A 25740-nucleotide genomic window follows, 5' to 3' on the forward strand; every position below is an offset into this window, starting at 1 on the left:
ATGCACATTTAAGTGTGTACCGTTTGGGATTTAAGACATAATGTGTCTTATGTATGTTTTTGTAAGCGACAAATTCCTTGAACTAACATGAGTCCTGTCAAAGTGCAGCCAACAAGCCAAGACATTACAAAGCTTCAACAGAAGAAGAAAACAAGCAAACAGTGATAGTGTTGCCTGACATGAACTACACCAGTTATGAGCGCCACACTTAAATCCCTCCTCTGTCACACCTGGACCCCGCCTCCCTTATCGCTGTTTCACCACTGCTCTAACGCTCTAATCTCTGCTAGAGATAAATCTGGTGGTAAGACTGGGTAGCCTTCTAGTTGCTGCTGCTGTTGCAACATGACGCTGCTGTGGTTTGGACTGGCTTTTTTGCAAGCTCTTATAGGCACGCACACACTCACACACATAATGCACACGTTCTATTCAGTGATTCCAAAAACATTGATGCATGTCAGAGAGAGCAATAACACATAATCATTGGGGTTTTTATATGACCTAAAAATCTTAATATTACAAATACTGGCAGGGGAAGCAAATCTTTTACAGATGTGTTTAAAAGGCCAGGGGAGCGGATATTAAAATCCAGTCTGCTCCCTTCAGAAAACTGACTTTAAAAAACGAAAAAGAATATGTATTCATGCAGACAGAGGTTACTCTTTATGGGATATTTCCTCCAGCAATCGCTATTAATTGTTTTCCCGGTCTTTTTTAAGTGATTCAGGAAAGGAGTGATCAAAATATGCAGAGGTTAAAAGTGGAAAAAGAGGATTAAGAGTGATAGAGGAAAGGGGAAAAAAAACCCAGACTGTTAATCCAAGGCTGCAGAGGAATTTCAGTCCCTCGCTGTAATCACATCAGAACCTCTGCAGCCTTTATCACAACTTGCAAAATCAAAAGCTCTCTAGAAACACTCGATTTCTCCACTTCTATTCAATTTTCTATCTCTCTCCTCTCTCCACTTTTACTTTCAACCTCCTCCTCCTCCTCTCCGAACACCTCCCCCTCTTTTCTCTCCCACTAACGCTTCTCTCCTTTCAGGCGGAGGGCTGGTTGTTAGTCCTGGCTGGGGCCCAGCTGGACTGAATGGCTCCTTGCATTCAGATGGTTAAAAATCACACTCACACAGAGAAAGCAAAAAGGTAGAAAGAGGCAAAGGAAATGGCGAGGAAGAATAAACAACATATGTTAACTTTGTTAAAAAACGACTAAGGTCTCGGGTATGGACGACCCGAGGCCATGTCAGGATTTATGTTCCTTGAGGAATCAGAGAGCCAGAGAAACAGTAACTCATAAATTTAAAACAATTTCAAGGTTTTTTAAACACTGAGTTTACAAATACTAAATGTTATAATCTGCCTTTTGGATCTCCAAAAAAGTGTAACTTCAATGCTCACACTGCAAAGACGAACCATCAAATCTCTATGTAGTTGCTTAGGTTTTTGCATCAGTAGAAAGTTGCAATAAAGTTGATTCAAACAAGAAGGCAGAGCCCTTAACAAGAGCTAAGCATCATAATTTGAGGCAAACCTACAATTAACTGCAACCAAGATGGAAAGATGGAAAATTACAGGGAAAATTAATCTAATAAGAAAGACGCAGCTTAATGGTTGCATCAGTTCCATCACAGTTACATTTTTAAATCACCGCACAGAAACAACTATAGATTAAAAACTCAAATTATGTCAGACTGTACTTTCAATGTTTCAGATATGCCTGAAACAATTTTTTTTTTTTTTTTTTGCAATAATCAGACTTCATGAGGACCCACAAAAAAAAATTGGATTCTGGCGCCCCTGCGAAGACAAATTGAAAGGATAAAAGGACATCTTCCCTATGGCAGTGGTTTCAAGCATTCAAAAATAGATCAATAGAAATAGCCAAACTTTATGAGCCAAACATTTCAGTTTCATTACTGGCTAAAAGAAAACTCATAGGAGCTTTAAAAAAAAAAAAAAAAGGTTAGGGCAACCAATTAGGAGTCCAAATCTAGATTAACCCACAGTATGTGCCTTGCTTATAGTTGAATTAAAACACCCTATATTTTGATTGTGTTTTAAACAGTGACAACAACAAGTAAAAAGGTTAGGTAGTGGTTTCAGGGAGAGTTACATCTGAGACTCCAGAATCCTGCATTTCTTGACCAGGAGCGGTGCTTTTCTGTAACCTGCTGGTTGCTGGGTAAACTGACTGTGCCCACAAGACTCAATGTGGATCTTCACCTCCTCCTTTTAAGAGAGAGTCAGAATAACAGATGATGCATCTACTGGTCCTAACTGTGCTTTTCCAATCAATATACTTAAGGGTCACAGAACCTGATGAAGGCCACAAGTCAAAACGCGTCGGTCTTGCTGGAGCATTTTGAGCATTTCAAGCCTTTCACTCTTCATGCACCTTGTTTGATAGTGACGTTCTGCCAGAAAATACCACTCTGCTTCTTCGGAAACAAACATTGTTGCACACACACACACACACACACACACACACACACACACACACACACACACACACACACACACACACACACACACACACACACACACACACACACACACACACACACACACACACACACACACACACACACACACACACACACACACACACACACACACACACACACACACACACACACACACACACACACACACACACACACACACACACCATTAATGGTGTACAAACATATCCGACAGTGCAAGATGCATAAATGGACATGAAGTGAAACGTTTGAAGTGGAGTATTGGACAGTTACATAAGTGCTCACATCCATTATGGTTAGCACAATGTTGATGTATGTCTGTGGAAAAGGATACGAAACCACAGTGTATGAAATCAGGCGTGTGTGTGTAACGGGAAAGGAGAAGATGATGGTTTTTACTGCCTTCCCTCAAAGGTCAACGGGCGTATCTTTTTCTGTTGGACTATTGCCTGGGCCTCAGTGCCAACATTTCACCCCATGGTGATTTCCCCTCTGCTGCACTCTGTATTACTGATTTATTAGACATAAGTAAATGTTCACAAGTTAAGGGGGACAGATCTGACCTTCTAAGAACTGCAGGGGAGTGCATAAATTCTCAATAATACATTTGAAATACTGACGCTTACATTGCTGGATACAAGGAATTGAATCTACAGTGAAGACAGCGACTGTAAATAAAAAAGAAGCTGCTTGGTTTTATTTTGTCTAAAGGATGTCATGACAAGATATGCAGTAAAACTATTACAAAATGTTCCAACAGTGCACAAATAGGTCACACAATCAGAACACACTCAGGTCAATAAAGCCAAATCACACACATAAAAAGTCATAGGCACACCACTTTATGACCGCCTGTGAACCATAACATGTTTTTCCATGATGATAATATATGACATCTGACACTGACCAAAGCAGAAGGGATAATATTTCCACTGACTGTTTCCTCTTTTAGGGCTCACTCCTCCTACACAGCCTGAGTTTACATCCTGAAGTGTAAAATGGGGCAAAGATGAATTTTGCTGCCATAATGGAGAGATAAAAGAGTTGGGGGGGAGGAGGCTTGAAAGTAAAAAGTAAAACACAAAAAGTATACTTTTTAATGCAATTTTCCTCACTTCTGTCCAAATGTAAATAAAACTCACTATATGCGTAAATATGAGTGACAACTGAACATCGGCGACGGTTTGTTTATTATCAAAATCACACTTATAGTTCAAGAAGTGTTGAACGACCTAATATTTCATCCAAGCTTTTCTGCTCCTTTTTTCCTGCTCCTGCCGTGTCCTTGATTCAGTCCTCCGCTCTCCTCCCTCTCCTTGTTGTGGTTCAAGTCGCTCTACTCTGCATTCCCAGGATTCCTTGTTGCCACTCTGCTTACATACTTTCATGCCAGTTGTGGCAGCAGAGCCACCCGTATCCTGCTTTCATTCTTCTTCACGCTTATTTTCCTCCCCCACTCTTCCCCTGCTTTTTACATCTCTTCACTCCTGTCCTGACTCAAACTACTCATGAAGGGTGAGGATAAAGGAAGTGTTTATATACTTCTCTTTCAATAACTTCTGATCCTAACAGAGGAAATGCTCTTAAAATACAGACTTAACAGCCAACTCTCAGTAACGAAACTCTCTCTAAATGAACATGGCCGAGTGGACTTTTTATTTCTGTAAATATAAAATAATTGCAACCATTGACAGAAGATATACCTCAAAGAGGCCTCGAGACATATAGTAACTCTTTGCAAATGTTTTAAAAAGAAAATCTACAGTGCCTTCTGCTAATATTACATGTAACCCTTGATCTAAAATATATATATACCCTCCATATCACTCCAGTCTTTACCTTCATGCCAGCAGCAGCTGCAGGTCCACCTGGGTCCACAGCCTGGATGTGACAGGGTTTACTACCTCGCACCACGAAGCCCCAGCCCACAGCATCCCCCATAATCTGAGGAACAGAAGAAACACAGGTTGTTACAGTATCAGTTTTAAATGGTGCCCAGTTGTAGATTCATGGTTGTAACTCATTAGTGGACATTTTGGGTTGAATTCTCTTGAATTGTTACACCGATATGTATAAATACTTGAATCTGATTGGTCAATTACACATAGCAGCCGTCTGGTATCCCTCGTTCAGAGGTTAAAGGATCCAAGAACTGCAGGCTATGAATGAGAAATCTACAAAGCTGAAGATGGCACATAAGAAAACAGTGAATAGAAAGTGGAATGGGATACAGAGGTGTTTAATTACAGGTGAATGGAAATGAAAATGTTTACAGACTCAGATATGACAATACTGAAAACTCAGTCAGGGGCTACGCTGATTCATGGGATTTGTTCACGATGTCAGACTTCAGCATTAGCGTAATTGTTCAGATAAATGTTAGTAATGAAAGCTAGTTTTGCTCATTTTATGAAGGCCACAAATTAACCGTTGCTGTGGACACAACTCAAACTGTAGATTCCAACAAACTATTTGGGTAGCAGAAATAAACATACATATTTTTTAAATCAATGAATGGATTTAAATGATTGATTTCCTAAGTAAGAAGCCATGTAATAAGCGGAATAATGTATAGTGAGAGGGTTGTTATCGCAGAGGAACACCTTCAGGTGAGCAAGACCCCTCCACCTGAGCGGGGGTCCTGCTCACCCTGTCAGGGTTCAATTCCCTGATAAATACCTGCAAAAGTGCAGAATTATCATCCAATCTCTGCAACTATGTTTAAAGGTAAGTTTATTCTTAAAATCAATATGTATGTCTCTTTAATAGTTTATACAAATTATAGTTGTCTATTGAGCAGGATTGTTAAACGGCAGTGAAAAATTGGTGTGTGTGTGTGTGTGTGTGTTTGTGTGTGTGCATAAGCTTCCTACATACACACACATGACTTCAGTGTCCTGTCTAGTGTATCTATAAGTCTCTGTGTAAAACGGAATGTATAACTGTGATCATGTGTGACAACATCCACACTGAAGAGGTCTTTGTTACTGTTGAATTAGGTGTGTGTGTGTGTGTGTGTGTGTGTGTGTGTGTGTGTGTGTGTGTGTGTGTGTGTGTGTGTGTGACCTACAGTAAATGTCTTCTTTAGAAAAGGTCCTCCCGGTGTCTGCAGCTCCTCTGGACTCACTTGTCTTTTCAGAACTGTTGAGAGAAACAACACAACAAAAATATAACTTCTAGCTACTACAAATATTCCTCATGCATGTTCTCACACACACACACACACACACACAAACAAACAAACACACACAAACAAACACACACACACACACACACACACACACACACACACACACACATAACCCTATTTATAAGTATGTATGTTCTGTTTGAGTGCAGAAAGTGCAGATGTCAGTCAAATGCTAACAGGGCCTGGAGGCTCTGTGCTTCCTAAAACAGTATAGCTATCGTCCCTTCCCCCACGCCAACTTCCCCTCAACATAACTCACTTTAACATAACTCACCAGAAACTGTTTCTTAAAAAAACAGATTTAAGTTTGAATATAAATTCATTACATCAGCAAAAAGAAGGAAAAAAAACAAACAAAAAACAGAGTGCAGGGATGAAATGTGTTCAAAAACTCATAAATTACTTGTACACACATAATTCTTTCACATTAGCAGAACATATGGGGAAGAACCAAGTGGCAACTTCTTGAAAAATGAAGCCATTATGGATGGAAGTGCGTTAAACTACAGTTTCTGTGAGGGAGTAATGAGTTACGTTCTTCTGCAGCTGCTTTAAAGCAACAGCACGTGATGGCCATGAGCAATGATTTTACTACTGATGTCTGGTGGCTCATGGTTTGCACTTTTTAATTGACCTGAAAAAAAAAACATGAATATGAACATTTCTTATTTCTTATAGTGCTAACCGCTTTTTCTTATTTTACAGAAAGAAAACAATATCTCAAAGTAGAAAGGTTGTGGTTAAATGACTTGAACTTGATTTACTTCTTCCTCACAAACCTGAGAGTCATTGACAGCCTGTGTGTGTGTGTGTGTGTGTGTGTGTGTGTGTGTGTGTGTGTGTGTGTGTGTGTGTGTGTGTGTGTGTGTGTGTGTGTGTGTGTGTGTGTGTTCTTGCCAGATCACTAGCGGTCTGTGAATTACTTCTCTCTAATCTGATGAAAAGAGGGAGTCAAGTGAGAGAGGTCTTTTATCCGCTTGATCTGGACATTTCCATAATCTCTCCAGAGGGAAACCTCATCTGATCAGATTTACAAATGATCTGATTTTAAATCACTCTGCTGTTCCTGGTGATCAGAGACTGACATATCTATTATAATTAACTAAAAAAAGATTTTAACCAGCCACCGACTCCTCAGATTCTTCTGTCAACTTTTTCTTTCAATGTTTTTATTTTATGTTTTATTTTTGGACTCCTGTGACAAACAAAGTAACCAAGGTTAATGTGTTGGGAAAAGGACTTTATGTGTGTGAATGTGGATGTGTGTGCCTTCCTTTTCCTGTTCATTGTCTTTTGTGTATGTAAGGTCTCGGGTTGAGGGGGCTTCACTGGTACAAAGAGACTCTGTCAGGGACTCTGCTTGAATTAGACACATCAAAAGGGAAAGCTCACAGTAGTAAAGACACACAAAGTTAAACACACACAACAACATACACAAACACAACGCTTCATTCAAATCTACTCAGAAGTCTAAACATCTCCAAATAATGTAAAAGATAATCTCTCGCTTCGGGTGGCATACGTCTTGTGGGGGGAATTGTTGATATTTACCATAATAAATGAATAAATGGTATTCTATATCTTCCTATAGTTTGTTTGAGTTGGAATGAATGGTGGTGGGTTCAGTTGGGAATCCAGCAGCGCCGTAGAGAAGCTACATTACCACTAGACGTTTCGACTTCTACATTGAATCCGCAGCGGAGGTAAATCGGTGGGATTTTACATCGCATTACAACGCTACGAGAGCACAACACACACTATGTGCAAACACACAGTGGGAGCTACACATGCACCCACACATAGCGCTGTGTCATCCCACCAGCTCCATCATTATACCATTGCCGCTGTTTCGCCCCTGTTACCCCTTTGTTACTATCTCTGATGGCTGATGAGGGGCAGAATGACTGCTCCACCAGTACGCCTCATTTAACATTGTAGACAACACAGGGGTGAAAAATTACGCCTTGAACTGGCGGTATATAAGGGCTTTAGGATTCACCCAGGAGCCGTTAATCTGTCTGTACAGAAAATATCAATATTACTACATAATCTCCACTTCTACGGTATGTAATTCACAATGCATTATCACAATACAGAAAAAGGTTCCTTAAAAAAAATACAAATTTCATTATGTCCTGCTGACAAATGAAACTCTTCACAAACTAGATACTTTGTGTAGAATATATGTGCGAGTTAATGACAATTACCAGACTTGGGGTTGCACAGCACAGGTGGGCTGCTGCTGAGTGTAGGACTGCTGCTGTAATAACCGCTGCTGCCACAGCTGCTGCTCATGCTGCTTCGCCGAACCACCACCTTTATCTCTTTGGTGGGACTCACTGACAGCGAGAGAGAGACAGAGAGAGAGAGAGGGAGAGAGAGAGGCAGAGAGAGAGAGAGGGAGAGAGAGAGAGAGGGAGAGAGATAGAAACCAGGGGCATTAGTAAAAGACAGACAGGATAAAGAGAGAGAGCAGGGCAGGAAATCCATAAAGCAGGATACAGACTAACTAGATTGAAGTGACCGTTTATTAACTCAGCCTTTATTCCTGTACGTCCTTCAACAGCATGAAAAGAACTAACTCTAGCTGAGTACATGGAGCCATTTAAGCTGTTTCTATTCACTAAATTACGGTTTAATTTTCTTTTTTTAATTAAGAAACCAAAAGCATCAATATATTCCTTGCGATTAATAACAATGAGCAAATTCCTTTCAAAAGACTGGGCTATGGTTTTATTACTGTCCCAAAAAGCAATATTCATTTTAACTCTCTTTCTTATTACTTCCTGTTTTCCAGATATTATTTCTTATTTCAGTTGAGAAAGAAGATAAAATACTAACAAAGGCAATGTAAAGTTCTCACTGCCACATTTTAAAGAAATAATTCCATTGTTTGAGTAATATAGAAGCTGAGCCAAAGCTAAACTAATCTCCAACATTTGAGGCAAAGTCGACCTTACAATGTAAATGAACAAACGTGACTTTAATGTTTACTTTAATAAATCCACTGTGTTATCTTCACGGCAGACTGACCGAGGACACCACTTGTGTGTCTGTGTTTGTTTAAGTCCACAGAAGATAATGCAAAATGGGTTAACATGTTTTATTTTCTAAGAACATTTGATACCTGAGAGAAAGCTGGTGTTGCCTCCTTCTGAGTTCTGTTTGCGGAGACAGAACGGGCTGTCGTGGCTCTCGGGGATGCAGCGACTTCGCTCATGAAGAAGTTCGATCAGCCGCCGCCGCCGCCTGAAATTCATCCTGAACTGGAAGAGGAGCGGCCCGTCCACAAAATGATGCTTGTTGGTGACTGAAAGAGAAGAGACGTGGAAATACTCAATAAGCTAAATAAAAAAGAGAGCTAGAGACAAAAGACAACATAGAAAAGCATGAAAAGGTTTGTGAAACTTCATTGTTTGATACCTAACCCTTGTTATCCAGAAATCTATTTGTAAGGTTCAAGTAGGAAGGAGGCAGAGATGTAAAGCAGGAGGACATTTCATGATTGTCTTGTTGAATGTAATTGTATTCTATTTGTGAGTCAGTAATGAATGCCTCACAGGTACAGGAGTTTTTTAAATCATTGGCCAGTTTGGCGGAAAACTTGACTGATACATGTTTCTCACGTGAACTGAGCTTGCGCACTATAACACCATGTGATTCAGGGCTGTGCTGTTCATTTACACGACTCATCAGGCCCATTCATAAAGGTTCGGTCATCCTATTTCAAAGTAGGAGCTAATTATAATGACTGGTTTCATTTGACCAGACAGACTTGTACATGTATAGATGGATGCCAAAAAAGTGTAATTCTACTACGAGTCAATTCATTTTCCGCCATGAGAACAATAAGAAACACACTGGTTTTGTGGCAAGTTCACGTGTCCTTTTGTGGCTGCAAGGCGATTGTCAACCCAGCAAATCCTTTTATTCTGTTACAACAGAGGAAAACACATTATGGAGCCGCCCTTCAGTGAGTGTTCTCCTCTCCTCTTCACACTAATAGACTGACTAAACCTTTCCAAATCTGAAATGCATTTTTCTTAAACCCAGTATAAACTTGTTCAGAAGAAGGTATTTAAAAAAAAACATCATCAACGTGGTACCACAGTTAACAATGGTAAATAGACACAATGTGGATCCATCCAGACTGTTCCTCATTACGAGTGAATGTGTGAGCCTGACGTCAAGGATCACAGATTGTCAAATGTATCTTCTTCTCCATCCTGTTTCTAATGTGTGTTAATGTGTTCTAATGTTTCTCTAATGATGTTTAAAGTGCAGAGTCCACATGTCATCTATGAAATGTTAGTGCAGTTATTTCCATAGAGTGAATGACGCTATGAAGTCTCTATCAGACTCTGTATTACATGAACTGAAGTGAAGTGTCACTGATACAGCTGCACACAGTCTGAAGTCTAGTTCCACATGCCAGTGCCGATGCCATATGATCAACAACAACAAAAAAAAGCTTTAAGTCCATAATGTGCTTCTGCAGTAACACACTGCCTCATTTCATCAGACATGGGTGTGGGCAACAGACATCAGCGTCAAATCTAATTCCAAGCCACGTGACAGCCGGACAGTGAGTCCTTCAGGATCAATGTCCATTCTTTAACAAAATCACAAAGTCAACACACGTCACAGGAGAATACACAAAACCACAAAAACTATGTCTAGGTCAGCGTTCACTCCGTGTTGTAATGTCTCCATATTTTGAAAAATGTTTCAAGTATCAGCAGTTATAGATTATAGATTATGTCCTGTCAGCAAAGATCATTGAAGGATTCAAACAGCTGAAGCTAATCATGCCTTTAATTGGCTTGATTTAACGAGGGGGCTGTAACGTGTTTGATTTCGCTGCACACAAAGCAGGAGCAAATGAAAAATCTCTTTGGCTTTCGGTTCCTCTCAAAACTTCTCTCAAAATGTTTGAGAGAGTCATGCAGTATGTACAAATACAGAACAACTTCACAAGATATTATCCCAGACATACTACCTGTTTCCAGGCAACTCTTTTTGTATATACACTTGACGGATTTTCTAAAGATTACATTCTTTAAATTCTTTTTTTTTTTTTTTTTAAATCTGGATTAACTCAGATTGTCACACCTTTGTTATCATTTTTTTATTCTGAGATTTTTCTATTTTAACACTCAAATTATTTTGAGGAAGATGGAACAACAGATAGAACTGCTTACATGATGAACAATGCATAAATGATTATTCAGTATTACTAACTGTAATAATAAATGGATTCTTGTAATAGTTTTAAATCTGGTATTATAACTACAATTTGGAAAAGACTCAGGGAGATTCTTCTGGCAAACGTTTAAGGCTCGAACCAATCACATACAGAAAAGGGTGTACATATCACAATCGGAGAGATAAATGTAGCTGTAGTCTTTACAGCCAGAAGAACTCATTTACCTCCTGATAGCTGTGGCATTTTCCACGCGTTTAAAACTCAGTTACACTCTGTAACTCGACTCACAATTGGACACTTCATGGTCAGTTTCAAATATAGGACACACAGAAAACACACTAGAAAACCAGCCTGAGATTCCATGTGGGTCAGTTCACAGCGCCTGAGAGACTATGTTTGCTTTTTTAGGTTTATGCAGCTGAACTTGAGAGTTTCAAGGTTTCTATTTGTTTTTGTTGTTTTGTTTAAGACCTGAAGTCTTTTAAAAAGAATAGAAAGGGGTAACATTAATCCGGGCTCGATACATCTAAATGTATCTATGTTGCTGGAGTGGTCAGCTAAATCCTTCAGGTTTAGCTGCATATGACTTTGAAAGAGACGTTTTAAAAGGAGTCAAAAGGGTGTGTTCGTGTGTGCAGAGAGGGCTGTAATCCTGCTATAAATCAACAACAGTTATCAGATAGGAAGACCTTTCCCTTTATAACACTGTGTTATAAAGGGAAAGGTCAACAGATGGAGGAGGAGCAGCAACCGAGAACTATAAACTAGTGCCAAGAGGCTGTTATGGAGAAGTAGGGATCTTTTAAATTCAGCGGCCGAGAGTTTAACTGTCACTAAGATTAATTCACACAACATCAATCTGTCAATAAAATGACATCCAGTCAGGCTGCTCTGTAGAGGTGCTTTAAGCCCAATTGAGGAAATTGAGAGTTGCATGAACAAATGAACAGATTTGAATCTTTAACCACAATTTTGGGTTTACTGATTCAATGGTGCAGGTGTTGCATTGTTCCAATACCGTGCTGGATGATGCCATGTTCAAGAAGTCTTCTCCCCAGCTGCTCTGCCTCCTCTCTGGTGGATATCTCCCCCTCCTGCAGAAGCCAGTCGATGAACTCAGAGGCCACCAGGGTCCGCTCGAACACATCGCCCTCTTCTTCTCTGGTTTGTAATAGAGTGTTTTCTGTGTTCATCAACCTGTGGGCAGAAAACAGCAATGGATTGTTGAATTAGTTTATTTATAAGTCAAGAAAAAAAGACAATCCCAACATGCAAGATATGGTATTGGGTGTTGGTTATACAACATTCAACACACAGTAACAACAAAGAAAAAAGGCAGATTGAAGTTTGAGGTCTTGCTTTATGGGAAATTATATTCAGTTATTTTAATAAATGTAGTGTTTGCAATGCAGTAATTTTACTATGGCTGATGTATTAAATTGGTGTTGCATATATCACACACTGAAGTTAAAGAAAACTTTTCATTCCTAGAAAAAAATCCCAACAAGCCTAAATGATTTGACCTGACAGTAAAATTTTTCTTGAGATACTTGAGAGATTTGTTTAGTGCGCAGTAAAAGGGGTGTTTTATTATGAAACTTCAGTTTTCATAAGAGGGAACTTCCTTTTAAAAAAAAATCTTCCAAAACCGCTTGCTCCATTTCTTGGCTCTGTAATCTGTACAGACAAACACAAGTACTGCTCTGTGAATGTCTGCGGATGAGCACGATAGCCACAGAAGTAGAGGCCTGAGAATGTCAACTAAATTCATTTTATTCCAAGAGCCGCAGATTAGAGTGATGACATGGTAATTACACAGAGGGACACCCTGGAATTCTGCCTCTATGGCTATAATACTCAACTCAGATGGGTTTATACATTTGAATAAAAACCAGATGTAAGGATAAGATTTAATAAAGTTTCATTAAAAAAAACTATCGCAATGCAGTCTTAGTTTAACGTGTTTCTTATTAAGGATTACATGAAGCAGAGGTGGAGGTCTTTTCTGGATACACACACTCATAAACTCATAATCTTACAAAGCAGATCAAACAAGTACACACATGCACAGACTGAGCAGAACTACTGACTCTGCTCTCTCACACACACACACACACACACACACACGCACACACACATACGCACACACACACATACGCACACACACATACACACACACACATACGCACACACACACGTCACACACGTCACTCACGCCCAAACATTGTCACCTGAGTATTTAAACGATGTAGAACAGGCAGTGCTCGTGAGAAAGATTCAGATTTCAGTGATACACCTGGACATGTCCCAACATGTGCTAATAATAAACTGTATCATCGGGGAGTTTAGACACTAATCTTTCCACATCTTTGTTGGCTGTGTTATGCTGGCACGGATTAAGTTCCCACATTTTGAATTGGTAGCTATCAATCATTCACTAAACTGCCAATTTGACACACTTAATAACATAATACCACAGATAACTATTTAAACTTAATGGATATAATATTAGATTGAAGAGTTTTAGAATTGCTCAGAAAGATTTTAAGAACCAAAGTTACTGAATGTTGTCACATAAAGACAGAATATTTTCCCCACTAGACACATCCTATGGCGCAAACATTTTAGCTCCAGGCTAGGAAACAACCACTGACCTAATTAGACCGGTCTAAACTGGACACAGAGGTGTCTGACTATGTGCCAGTGAACAACGGATACTCTTTAAATCTCTGTTACGTTAACAGCAGACATGACTTTTCTTCCTATGAGTTAGTCAGTCAAGATATTATATACGAACATCTTATGAGGTTATAAGAACATGTGGAAATGGAATAACACTAATTTGGGATTTTTCTTTCAGTGAGAAAATCTATATCACTATTTCCTGTTTGCTAAGTATGAAGCTACAGCTAATATTAGTTAGCCTAGCTTAGCATACAGACTAAAAGCAGAATGCTTTGCCCTATCCAAATGGAAGAAAAATCAACCAAATGAATGACTTTTAGTGTGGCTGATTTCCTTGTGTCTCTGCAAAGCATAACACAATGGCATATTTGTAATTTTTAGTGATAAACCAAGCTAATCTGCTGCTGGCTCACGGTTGAGCTACGTATTAACCAGACAGAAGATATCAATCTTCTACTGTTAGCAAAAAACAAAACAAATAAGCTTACTTCCCAAAACATTGAACCAATGAAAATATGAATAAAAGCTGTGTTTTACAGGTAAAGCACACTGAGTGTAGCTGCATGAGTGGAGCGGGCATGGCTGGTCTCTCATGGAAAAGCCATCAGTATTGATTATAACTGTCAGTGCAGCCAATTTGACATCTTACGTGATGAAGAACATTTGTGTAAAAAACCTTCAGAGCCCGGGGAAAAAATCTTCTGCTTAAGGGATCTTAATGAGGATCCTAGTATGTGAAATGAAACTAAATGAAACCTTAATTAAGTGCAGTCTCTAAAACAGCAGCCAAACCACAAACAGCCTCGTGAGCAGCATCCCAAATCGGCGGGATTCAGTCACAATGACTCAACCACAGGAGAACATATTGTTGATGAACTTGATGACAGGCCGACATTTTATAACTCAAGTTTCGACCCTGGCTTGAGTAACAAATAGAGCTTAAACTGAAGTGCACTAAATGATCCGAGCTGCACACCCAGAACTGCCCACTGACTCATCAACACACCAAAGAAAAGACCACACCTGAAGTTGTCAAAATGTGATTCATTTGAAGCTTAACTAGGGCAATAGTTTGACCAATATTAACACTCAATGTCATAATAGAAATGTTGAAAGAACATTTTTCATCATGAAACCAGGCTGTGTACACAATGCAATATATAACAGTCCATGCAAACATGTTAAGTCAACATGTGAGCTGAAAGGGACTGATTCATAGTACTTTGTTTCAAATAGAGCCCAGTCGTAGAATAAGAGCATATTTAGTATTATGAGAATAAGAAACTGTATATACAGTATGAAAATCACAAGTTAAAGTGTGTGTGTGTGTGTGTGTGTGTGTGTGTGTGTGTGTGTGTGTGTGTTGGTGGGGGGGAGTGAACTGGAAATACAGTGCTGTTGCTCAGTCAGCATACCTAACTCAGCTGGAGTGGTGAGACACTGAGAAGTGTTTGTAGGACCACCAGGATTCTCCCTGCTCTCAGATGTACACTTGCATGAAGATGGAGCCCTAATAAAACCTCTCGAGACATACAACAACTTTTAAAATGAAAATGTGACTCAAATGGTTGGGACATGTGAGTTCGCTGTGGATTAAGCAAGAAACTGTATCACAACGAAAGCAGTGGTTTGAAAAAATAAGTTTTAAACTGTTTCAATCTGTGTTAACCAAAATGATCAAAGGGGACAGAAGACATGTGATTGATATATGTAATGAATGTGTGTGTGTGTGTGTGTGTGTGTGTGTGTGTGTGTGTGTGTGTATAAAATATGTCAAAAATATCAGACCTAGATTAGTTTCACCTGGAAGTTAACACGTAAGATGCTGAATACGTTATTTTCCTTACGTTTAAATATTTAACACAGAACCTAAGTAATTTCTAAATATAGCACATTTCTAGTGCTAAAGTGGAGAGAACCCAGATTTTTTCCTTTATATTACTTTGTCAAGTGAATCCACATTCCCACTGAGAGCCAGAAAAGAAAGCATTTTTAAAAAGAGGTTGGACTGGTTTGATCTTTAGGATAAGAGAGGAGAGGTTTCACATCATGCTTTTTAAGGTTAGTTTGAATGTGGGTTTGAATGAAATCCATCAGAAAATGTTCAAAGACAGCAAAACCCTATTTTAGAAATATCAACTGAAAAACACGCATTTCCATTTCATGACCTCATTTAGCTGCATTGAGGTCACTTCACAGCTAATGACTCATTATGTAAGACTGACTGTTACAGAAACAATACAGCATACGTAGACTGTAAACCCAACCTGGATCATTCATGACTTACATTGTTTCTGGTCAATTTTGTTTTGTTTGTGTAGCTCTAAATACCAGTTTCAGTCCGTAAAGCCTCTTTACAGCGAATTTATACAACAAATGAACGACAACATAAGACCTTCAGCAACGATTAGCAATACTTTAGGCAAATCCAGCCTTGTTTACACATGTCTTTGTTAATAATCTTTTAATGTTGGACTTCTTTCTGTATTATCCAAAAACATTCCTCCAGTCATCAGTGAGTCATGTGGAAATGTTAAGATTTACTCTCAAGCTTAGAGAGCAACTAATGTAATTAGCTGGCTAGCAGTTGTAACATGGCCTTAGCCGTACAGACACAGAGACATCTTTATGATGATGACAACAGAAACTAGTTGTACGTTTAGAAATAAAGGGTTGTATTGCTCTCTCCTAATTTGGCAGCACATACTGTATAAGTTGTATGTATGTGTCTGAAAGGAAGATCAAAATGTCTGGAATGCAGAAAAGTGGTCACCATAATGTCAAGTGTATGCAATTTGCAGGTTATCCTAAAACCACCAGCATGCAAAATCATGATCGTGGCCATTTAACGACAGTGGCGTTAGGACAGTAAGAGACAGAGTCTTAGTTGATGTAAACAGAGGTGTTTTCTAACCTTGAAAAGACCAAACTTTTTCCGCTTGACTTTTTCACATACTCAAGTACAAACTGTTGATGCATAAACATGAAATAAAGACATGTGTGCACATGACAAGTTGTGATAAATTGTGAAAACCAGATTTTACATAAATGTGTGTGAAAGTCAAAGAACAAGTGTAAGTGCTGCTGCTCAGGTTCCCTTTAGCGGCAAAGCCACAGCTGTCCCAGTGAGATCAACATCCTGGACTATCTCCTGTATGTTTGAATTTGGAAGGAGAGGAAGGCATTCATGCTCAAATAATCTGCCAGATGTCCCGGATTAATAAAGGCTTGACATGGTTTTTTTTCTTCAATTTAAAAGACTGGGGTTTTTTTTATATTTTACTGTTCTGTTTTAGAAGCATTGCTAAGTCATTTTCTACATGAAACACGTGCATATAAACTGTCCACATGAGTTTTAAAGTAATGTTTATGCTCTGACTAACCATCTGGTGCCGGGGAAATGTAGTATTAAAAACAGTTTGAGATGCCTTCCTTTGCTTTGTTTATCAGAGTTTGTGTTGATATGACAATTGACAGCATCAGAGATCCATGTGAGTGGAGCGCTGTTTATTTTCCAAAATAACTAGATGTGAGACTGGCTGCAGGAAAGGGACATACTGTGTGGTCATGGAGGTAGGAGTGGATATAGGTATGCTACATTCAAACAAAGTACTCTTCCAATGTTTTAACTCTAAACCTTTAAATCAACATTTGTCAACTGGCAATGAATGGACTAAAGAAGAACTAAAGAACTGTACAGTCAAACTAAAAGATACTAAAACAATAACACACAGCAAAAGAAAGCCTGTAGGCACCAAATGTCCATCACTCTGACCAAACTGCTAAAAAGAAAAAGGTAAAAAAATGAATGTGTTCATGTAAAAAACAATAGTAACAACAGCCATGGAAGCAGTTTATTCTGTACTTCAGAATTGACTCGCATACGATGTTCACAAATGCCAAGCAAAACGCCTGGTGATGTTAAGCAGAAATGTCATGTTCATCAATGATCATCTTAGTATAGCATGTTAGCATGCTAACACAAGCGAATTATCTCTCAACACAAAGCAAATTGAAGACAAGGGGAAATTCATTAGTTGTGCCTGAATTCAGGTAAACTAAATGAACAGTGACATATGTGAAGACTAACAAAGTTTTAGAATGAGGTGGACATAAATGTTTCTACCACATTTCATAGCATTACCTATTATCATTTTTGAAATACCTCCATTTCTAACCTAACTTGTGGTTTAACCTACAGTGACATCTCCCAAACCATAAAGGTTAAGCTTTTCAAAACTATAGGCCTGCATATGGGCCATTAAAGAATTTCAGAGAGAAGCTTAGAGAATCTGTATTTATCTGATAAACAAAGCCCCTGATGATGACATGTAGTGAATGTTAAGGTCATGGGGTATCCTGAAACCCAGAGAAGCATCTGATTAATTTTAATTCAAGCAGGAGATATATGAAATATAGTTTAATATTTAAAATAAAAAATAAAAATAAAAACTTTAACAAATATTAATAATTATAATGTGTTGGGTGGAGGGATATGTCATCATAACAGTCCTGCAGAAAAAAGTCATAAGTGTGATAGTGGGGTAACTCCAGTCAACATTCAAGCAACCACACAGCAAGCTTGGTGTGTGTGTGTGTGTGTGTGTGTGTGTGTGTGTGTGTGTGTGTGTGTGTGTGTGTGTGTGTTTTGTGTGTGTGTGAATGTGTGTCCTACGCTGCAGTATAGAGATTACATAAACACATAGCTTTGAGAGCAGAGACGACAGATGTCTACTGTTGGACTATTTCTTCCTCTTATGCAACTGCTAGTGTTTGTGCATGTTTTGTGTGTGTGTGTGTGTGTGTGCGTGCGTGCGTTTCTAATGCCTCAGAAAACTGACATGAAAAAGAAATCAGCGTTTATAAAAGTGTCAATGTGTTTGTGTTAAGGGAGGCACAGAAACACACTTTCTTCATGTGACAAAGACGTGTCAGGATGTCTAAGAAGGGGAAGAAGAGTCAAGCTGCGTGTGTTTACATCCAACTAAACAATAGAGATGCCAGTGATTCATAACCACAAAGAGAAGTGGAGACACAGAGGAAGGCTTTTGGGTTACTATAGAAACAATTACTTTAATCACCCCTGGAAATACAGCATTATGGGTTAAAAGCTGGTGAAAAACAAAAACAGTCGTGTTTAGCCTGTCTCTAAACAAACGTTCTGAGTCATCACTGGTTAAAATCGATGCTTCTAATAACTTCTCCTGCATGCTTTTTTCGTGGAAAATAAATGAAAAGGTGGAGGCTTTTCTGGCTTACTCAATCAGTATGCCTCCCACTAAGAGAAACTGAGAGAAAGAAGGGAAATAAACTTGTGGCATCGTGTGCTACTGTCTTCCAAATGGCCACCATTGAAGAAGAAAGTCTCAATCCTTGAAAACAGATCGTCTTTTTTTTTTATCAGTTGAACACAGTGAAAGCCAGCTAGGGTAGTTATGTAAAGGGATACTTCTCTGGAACTGTGGAGTGCACCAGATAAAGAAACTCACTCTTCTGCTGCCGGATCAAAGTCATGATGCTTTTTAAGTAAGTTACAATGTCAACTGGATGAAGCATGCAAGCTACGTGTCAAATGCTTAACATTTTTGCATCACATCAGATAAGTCTATGAACTATTTAAAGAAAATATTCTAGAAAATAAACAATCTTGTGGAGAATAACACTTTCAACTGTAGTATGCAGCAGGTTAGATGAAGTTTGGCTCCAAATGGGGAAAATTTAATTTTCATACTCTAGTTCCATAGTTTTTGTTTCTTAAATAAACAAATAAGACATAGCTTCTTAGTGAATGAATTTAAGTATTGCTGATAGGCAGCCATATTTCCTTTAGGCTGAGCTAAGCTACACATTACCCCTGTTTGTAGTCTTTATGCTAAGCCTAGCTAACCAGCTCCTAGCATTACCCTTTAGGCTTGCTTATGGATATAACACTGGTACCAATCTTTTCATCATTTAGCCCTTGGCAAAACAAATATGGTGAACTTTTCCTTTAAGGCTTCCCACCAAAAGGGTGGAAGAGAAAATCAATTAAAAACGCCGAAGGATAAAATACCTGTGGAGTTTGTTTCTATCACACAGCTGTATAAGCAGACATTTCCTTGGGTCCCGATGATAGCTCCATATAAAGAACAGGTAGGAGTGGTTGTGATTGTGTTTTAAGTAGTGTGTGTGTGTGTGTGTGTGTGTGTGTGTGTGTGTGTGTGGGGGGGGGGTTTACGTGTGTGGCTTTGTTTCTTACTTTTCATAGATCCTCTGCCCCCTCATAAAGACTTTGGCTTCACTGTCCAACGGGAACGTGCCGTCATCTTTCCGGAAACGGTAGAACAGCTTCAAGTCTTTAAACTCCCGGTGCTCATCACACACTGAAAACACACACAAGAAAATGTTCAGCTCCTACAGGAGTTGCCAATAGGGAAGCCAAAAAATTGATTGTCGATGACAAAGAGCCAGAACAGGAAGAGATTCTACGAAGTGAGTGACAAAGCCCAGTGTGTTTAATACAGAGAAACCCTGTTACAAAGACATGCAGCCTCTTCATTTCTTCTTAGACTGAATAATTTTATTTATTATTTATAAAGACGTGCAAAGAATTCAATCACAAAACCCAAAACTGTTTTTTTGCACACTGTTTCATGTGCAAAGCTTTTTTAATTCTGAAAAATAGCTTGTTTATTTAACAGCTAAATACATTTTTATGAATCCAATCAGCTACAGAGGCCTCTCTAGATAATGACCCCTACATGTGGATGTAATTGATAACACAAGCAAAAGTTTCACACACTGGGATCATGCGGGAATTTGATTATGTTTGTGTAAAGCAGTCACTAAAATCCAAATACCAATAAATCCTTCTTCCCCAGCTGGGGTGGGTTAATAATAAATTGCCTTTGTATAAACTCTAACTGAAGAGAGTGAGAGGAGCAGGCCTACATTTCCGTCTATTTTTTCAGTGTTTGGTCAAATGAGAAACAGGTAGTGAGACGCTACACTGAGGCCAAATTGGCCAAGAAGCAAGAAGAATCATCTATTAACAAATGGAGATTGTTCCCAGAAAGTGACAAAAGTTAAAGGGGGGGGGGGGTGAGGTTTGGTTATAGATCACTGGATAAAGCATGCCCAAGACTAACCCAACACACGGACACAATTGAGGTTTACCGTGGTGAATGATGCTCTGGTCCAAAAGTTTCTGCATGATCTTGATGGCTGTGTCTCGGTCTGATGCTTCCTTGTGTTCTATCAGCCAATCAATGAGCTCCTTGGCCACAAAGCAGTTTGGGTAAGTTCGTAGGTGATGTCGCCGATCCTTGATCACCTTCGCTTCGTGGAGCCGCAGCCTGGAGGACAACGAACAAGCAATAATATTCATACACAAATCTGATAGACAGTTCATGTTCTATAAATTAACAGCAGATTAAAAATCTAAAAGTAGAAACCATTCATCCTGGCAGAGATCAAGTGGATTGACAACATAAAAAAGGCTTGGAGGTAAACTATGCAATCCTGTCATTCCCTGTTTATATGATCTACTTTAACTGAATATTACACTTTATATAATCTAAGAGGTTTAACGTCATCAATTTGTAGAAAACAAATTAAAGTAAAGAAAAATACAGATTATTCACAGTTTAGTATTTATGATACCAATACCAGTATCTGAAATGCCTTGAACACAGCCTTAAATGGGGCTAATGGGATCAGCTAGTATTCAAGTAAATTCACCAACTGATTCCACAAGTTTTAGCCTCAAAAATACTTGACTCTTCTCTTTCTTGTCCAACACGGTATCCTACGTTGCTGTGGTTTGTATAATGGGCTTCATATGGCTACAACCGTCCAAGAGGGACAAATAAGTACTGATGCAAAAAATGAAATTGTAGAGCTAACAAACAACAGCAGTACAGTACTAACGAAGAGTAGTGTTAGCTAAAGCTAGCAAGTTGTCAACGATCACATATTTAAAGCTATATATTTTTTTATCAAAGTCAAGATTAGACAAATAGTTAAAACACAAAATAATTGGAAACACTTTTAAATTCAAAGTTTCTCCAACGCTCTTCTGTGGACACAGGACATCAGGCAGCTGTTGCTAACAAATAAGCCTGTTTTTATTTTCTCAGCTTTTTTTAGGGTAAGGATTCCAATGAGCAAGAACATACAACAATGTACAACCAACATTCTCAACTTAAAAGTATATATTTTTAAAGCACACTGGTATCAAAATGGTACTCGGTATCAGGGAATATTCAAGTCTAGGTATCAGAATCCATATGAGGAAGATAAGATCAGAACATCTTATAGACCTCAACCTGTGAATTGTGAAACAGCCTACCACAGCCTTAACCAAGCTTCCTGCAGCTAGCTAGTTCCACTTCATGCTGAGTCTGTTTGCAGCTGGCTAGTGTTACGCAGGATGAGATATGACAGCCAAGTCTGTCCCAAAAGTACCCACACACTGTTCTGCCAAGACTCAAACAGGTTCCAGACTTCACTTTAAACCAGCTCCGTTACACCCTCTCCTCTCCTCTAACTGAGAGCCTACACAGACATCCTCTCCTCTTCTTTTGCCCAGCTTCAGAAGATTGTCTCTAATCATCTTATAAATCATCTTTGTAAAAAAAAAAAAAGAACTGGAAGCAAACTCCTCCCTCTTGTTTATCCTATATAAAACCCTAGTTGCTGCTGTAGGTGTTTTTAATCCATTGACTACTGTCTGTAAAAGCATTTCTTAAAATTAAGGGTGCTATTACAATACCAAGGGTCTGAATGAGTCTCCCAGTATGTCTGTAATGATGCTGAGGCCCATGTTGAAACATTCATCATGCAACAAACGGTCTATTCATAACTATGAACTGGTCACCGGACTCACTACAGCAGCTGCATGTGTCACTGTGCCATAGTATCCATCCTTCTGTCCATTATATAGTTCTGTTCCTGAAACAAATCTGCTTAGAGACAAGAGCAGTGGACATGATGGGTCACATATGTGTGATAAGATATCTGAAAACAGTCTGTTATCACAACCAGGAACTATATCACTCTTGTTCCATGAGCTTGACTCGTGATACTGTGATCAAACAAAGGTGTTTTACGTACACGCCTTGCTTTTATTATACTAGCAGTTTCATATGTCTACTTTTATACCTCTATTTACAAAATGACTCTGACTTTCTCGCTCCCTCTGAACTATCAGTTAAGACCAAAGGACAAAGCTAAAGCACGAAGCTAATGTAAACACTGAGGGGGGAACATCATTCATTAATCTGGCCATTGTGTGTTCATGCTGTAATGTGTGACAAGACTGGTGGACTACAAACATGGATGATGAAACTATGATTGATTAAAGCTTAATGTTGACAAGGATTTTATATATTGCAATACATTGTCATACTTTGAGAGGTGTGATATAATTTGTAGTTTTTTTAAAATGTTATTATGGGAAACTGTTTTACTGAACTGTATTGAAAAACACACCACCAATTGCATACAATTTGACTTAAGTTATACAATCAGAACAGTGGAATCATTTTATCAGGTCCCTTTAACACACATCTAAAACTAACTTACGAATATTTTTCGACAAAAAAAGCCTCTCCTGTTTATGGGTACAGTACCACAAAACATATCACTGTACCCCAGAGTATTGGCATCAGAAAATCACAAAAGTCAATGGGCTTCATCCTCTGGGGACTATGAATGTATACACAAAATGTCATGTAATGTAATCAGGCAACTGACTCAGAACCACATTGTCATCCCAGAGATGTCAGAAAAACCCTAAGGACAACTTGTTGAGTAAAAAGAAAGACATTTAGAGAAAGAAATCGAGCATTGTGTGTCACAACCTTGAACCTTTCCCTCAGTTGAATCTCAGAGGCACATGACTCTGGTACAGCTAACCCCAAGAACCCTCCGTTCACTGACACCACCCTCAGTGACACCTGGCAGCCTCAGTATTCAGCTGTGCCAGGAGCACAAATAGTTAACAATGACAAACAGGGAAACTCACACTGGTGCTAAGGAGGAGTACACTTAAGAGACACTAACTGTAAATCTCTGGGAATGATGACATTAACTTTTTTATGATTCTTCAGAACACAACAATGAACAGTGAGTACTTCCACAAAATCAGCAAAAGCTCAATTTAGCCCACCCAGCTGTAAACACTGCTCAGAGGCATATTTTGCTTGTAGTTCAGAGGGGGGCTGAAATTCCAGGCATTGGTGCCATGCTTTAACCCACTGAGTCTCTATTCATTGCTGGTAGATTTAGCCATACAGCAAACAGCACCAGGGTTACCGTGTGTTTCTTTACAGGTCAAAGGGTGCAGCATGTCAACAACACTGACAGAGTAAGAACTCTCACTAACAGGATGGATGGGTAGGGCATGGTAATGACACAGGCTCAGTGGGTTGATCATTCCCTGTGCAGCTCAGCAAAAATGACTCATGCATTCAGTCTTAAAAGGCAAAACAGGATCCTGAAAGATAAACAGATGTCTCGTGCCAAAAGCATGCACGTTTATAGAGGTGGAAATAAGGTGTGTTCATGGGGAAGGTCGTCCATATGTTGCTGCCTTTGTTTGGCTGTGCATGCTGCAGTGGGGCTGAGACTGCCTGTAGTGCCACTTTGCAGTGAGGGAGGGTATCATGCATGATTATTAACTTGCTGCCACACATGCTCACAACAACACCCTCTGATCTCAGTGAGTGTGTCATGTCCTGTCATGTCCAAAAACCAACTAAACAAGGAGTATACATATTATTAATACAGCTTTATCGGGAGGTCTTCATGAATCACTTAATGTTTAGGGAGCACTCTGCAGATGATGGTCACAAATATAACCGCCTGTGTATCCAGGTTCAGGAGGGGTTACTCGCCGACATACCTGAGCTGTTCCCCGGTTACGAGCACCTCGGCCAGCCGCTCCAGCTCCGCAGCCTTCTTCTGCATGGTGTACCCGATCCCGTCCATCTCCCTGCTAACACGAGGGGGAACACACACACGCACAACACACCGGGGAGGGTTTTGTTGTCAAACAGCCTCACACAATGACATCATTCTTGCACTGGGGAAATGCACTAGTCTTGCATTTTTTTTTCTCAGAGTTTAAATGCTGTGCAGCAAAGTGTGCACCATTTGCTTTGTAGCTTGACTAGTACACAGAAAGAGGAAGGAATGTATTGAAAAACAAAGACATGCAGGCATCCACAAGGTGCGGATTTCAGAGAATAAACAATGCACTGACACCTCCTTTATTTTATGCTTACCCTTCAAGCACCATGGAGAACGAAAAAAAAGTTCAGCAATTATTCCTTTGGTGAATAAAAAAAAGAGGATTAGCCTATACCATCCTAGGAAACCTGCAACACTGCCAAGCAGGCAGAAGTCACTCCCAGTCTGAATGTGCCAATGTGACAGAAGCTGCAACACTCCACTTTAAAATCCTCGAAAATCCTACAACACACACATTTATGCATGTATGTAATGTTTCTGTTGAAGGTCCCTTTAGTCCGCTGCAGCTCGGATGAACGCAAGTTAAAATACAACAATGTGTGTCAGCGCGCTGATCCCGTTTGTTTGTCAGCGACACACACCCCATACACACACACACACACCACCCTGACTGTATGAATCGTATGAATGCACGTTTTTTTCCACGGTGCAGCCAGTAACCATCTACACAGCCCCCGCATTGGGAGGACTCTGCTGACGTCACTGGGGGAGTTAACCAGATGGGCGGGTTTGTAAAGATTGTGAGTTCGCTCGATTCACACACCGCCTGGCCCTGGAAAAAATATAGATAGGCCATTGGGTGTGATTTTAGTTGTTACCATTGACATGGGTTTTACACCCTTAATTAATGTGCTGTAACTAATGTAATAAAAACAATCCACACAAATGAATGAACGGGGCTTTGGGAGGGGGGGGGGGGGGGGATTCAGACCATGCAGTGTAATGTTTGCATTACGTAACACTGAAACAGACATGTCTGCATTTTTCTTTTCAATCTTCAAATCTATGAATTTATGTTTCACTTTAACTCTTTAATGCGCCTTTTATTGGTTGTGTGCAAAACTGCTCAAAATGTGAACAGGGTAAAAATGAGTTGCTTTAAATTCACACATTTCTACAGAAATTGGATTTATGGGGAGCCCAGGTTACAGATATACTGTG

General features: G+C 39.4%; 1 protein-coding gene across 3 annotated transcripts in view; it reads right to left on the reverse strand.

The window, feature by feature from the left end:
* deptor (DEP domain containing MTOR-interacting protein) overlaps nucleotides 1–25202 on the reverse strand; it is a 29599-nt gene extending 4397 nt beyond the window's left edge. The window contains exons 1-10 of one of the 3 annotated variants that reach the window (XM_065957642.1): nucleotides 25002–25202; nucleotides 24834–24878; nucleotides 24452–24541; nucleotides 20722–20900; nucleotides 19805–19928; nucleotides 11900–12078; nucleotides 8803–8985; nucleotides 7883–8014; nucleotides 5556–5626; nucleotides 4325–4429 (exon numbers count right to left, since the gene is read on the reverse strand). In XM_065957642.1, the coding sequence (XP_065813714.1) occupies nucleotides 4325–4429; nucleotides 5556–5626; nucleotides 7883–8014; nucleotides 8803–8985; nucleotides 11900–12078; nucleotides 19805–19928; nucleotides 20722–20900; nucleotides 24452–24541; nucleotides 24834–24847 (1077 nt within the window). In that variant the 5' untranslated portion in view covers nucleotides 24848–24878; nucleotides 25002–25202. Of the gene's footprint in view, nucleotides 1–4324; nucleotides 4430–5555; nucleotides 5627–7882; nucleotides 8015–8802; nucleotides 8986–11899; nucleotides 12079–19804; nucleotides 19929–20721; nucleotides 20901–24451; nucleotides 24545–24833 lie in introns of all 3 variants that reach the window. The other 2 variants (XM_065957641.1, XM_020648954.3) reach the window with 2 other exon arrangements.
* Nucleotides 25203–25740: the final 538 nt, after the last annotated feature.

Source organism: Labrus bergylta, chromosome 8 (genome assembly GCF_963930695.1).
Source record: "Labrus bergylta chromosome 8, fLabBer1.1, whole genome shotgun sequence".
NCBI classification, from domain to species: domain Eukaryota; kingdom Metazoa; phylum Chordata; class Actinopteri; order Labriformes; family Labridae; genus Labrus; species Labrus bergylta.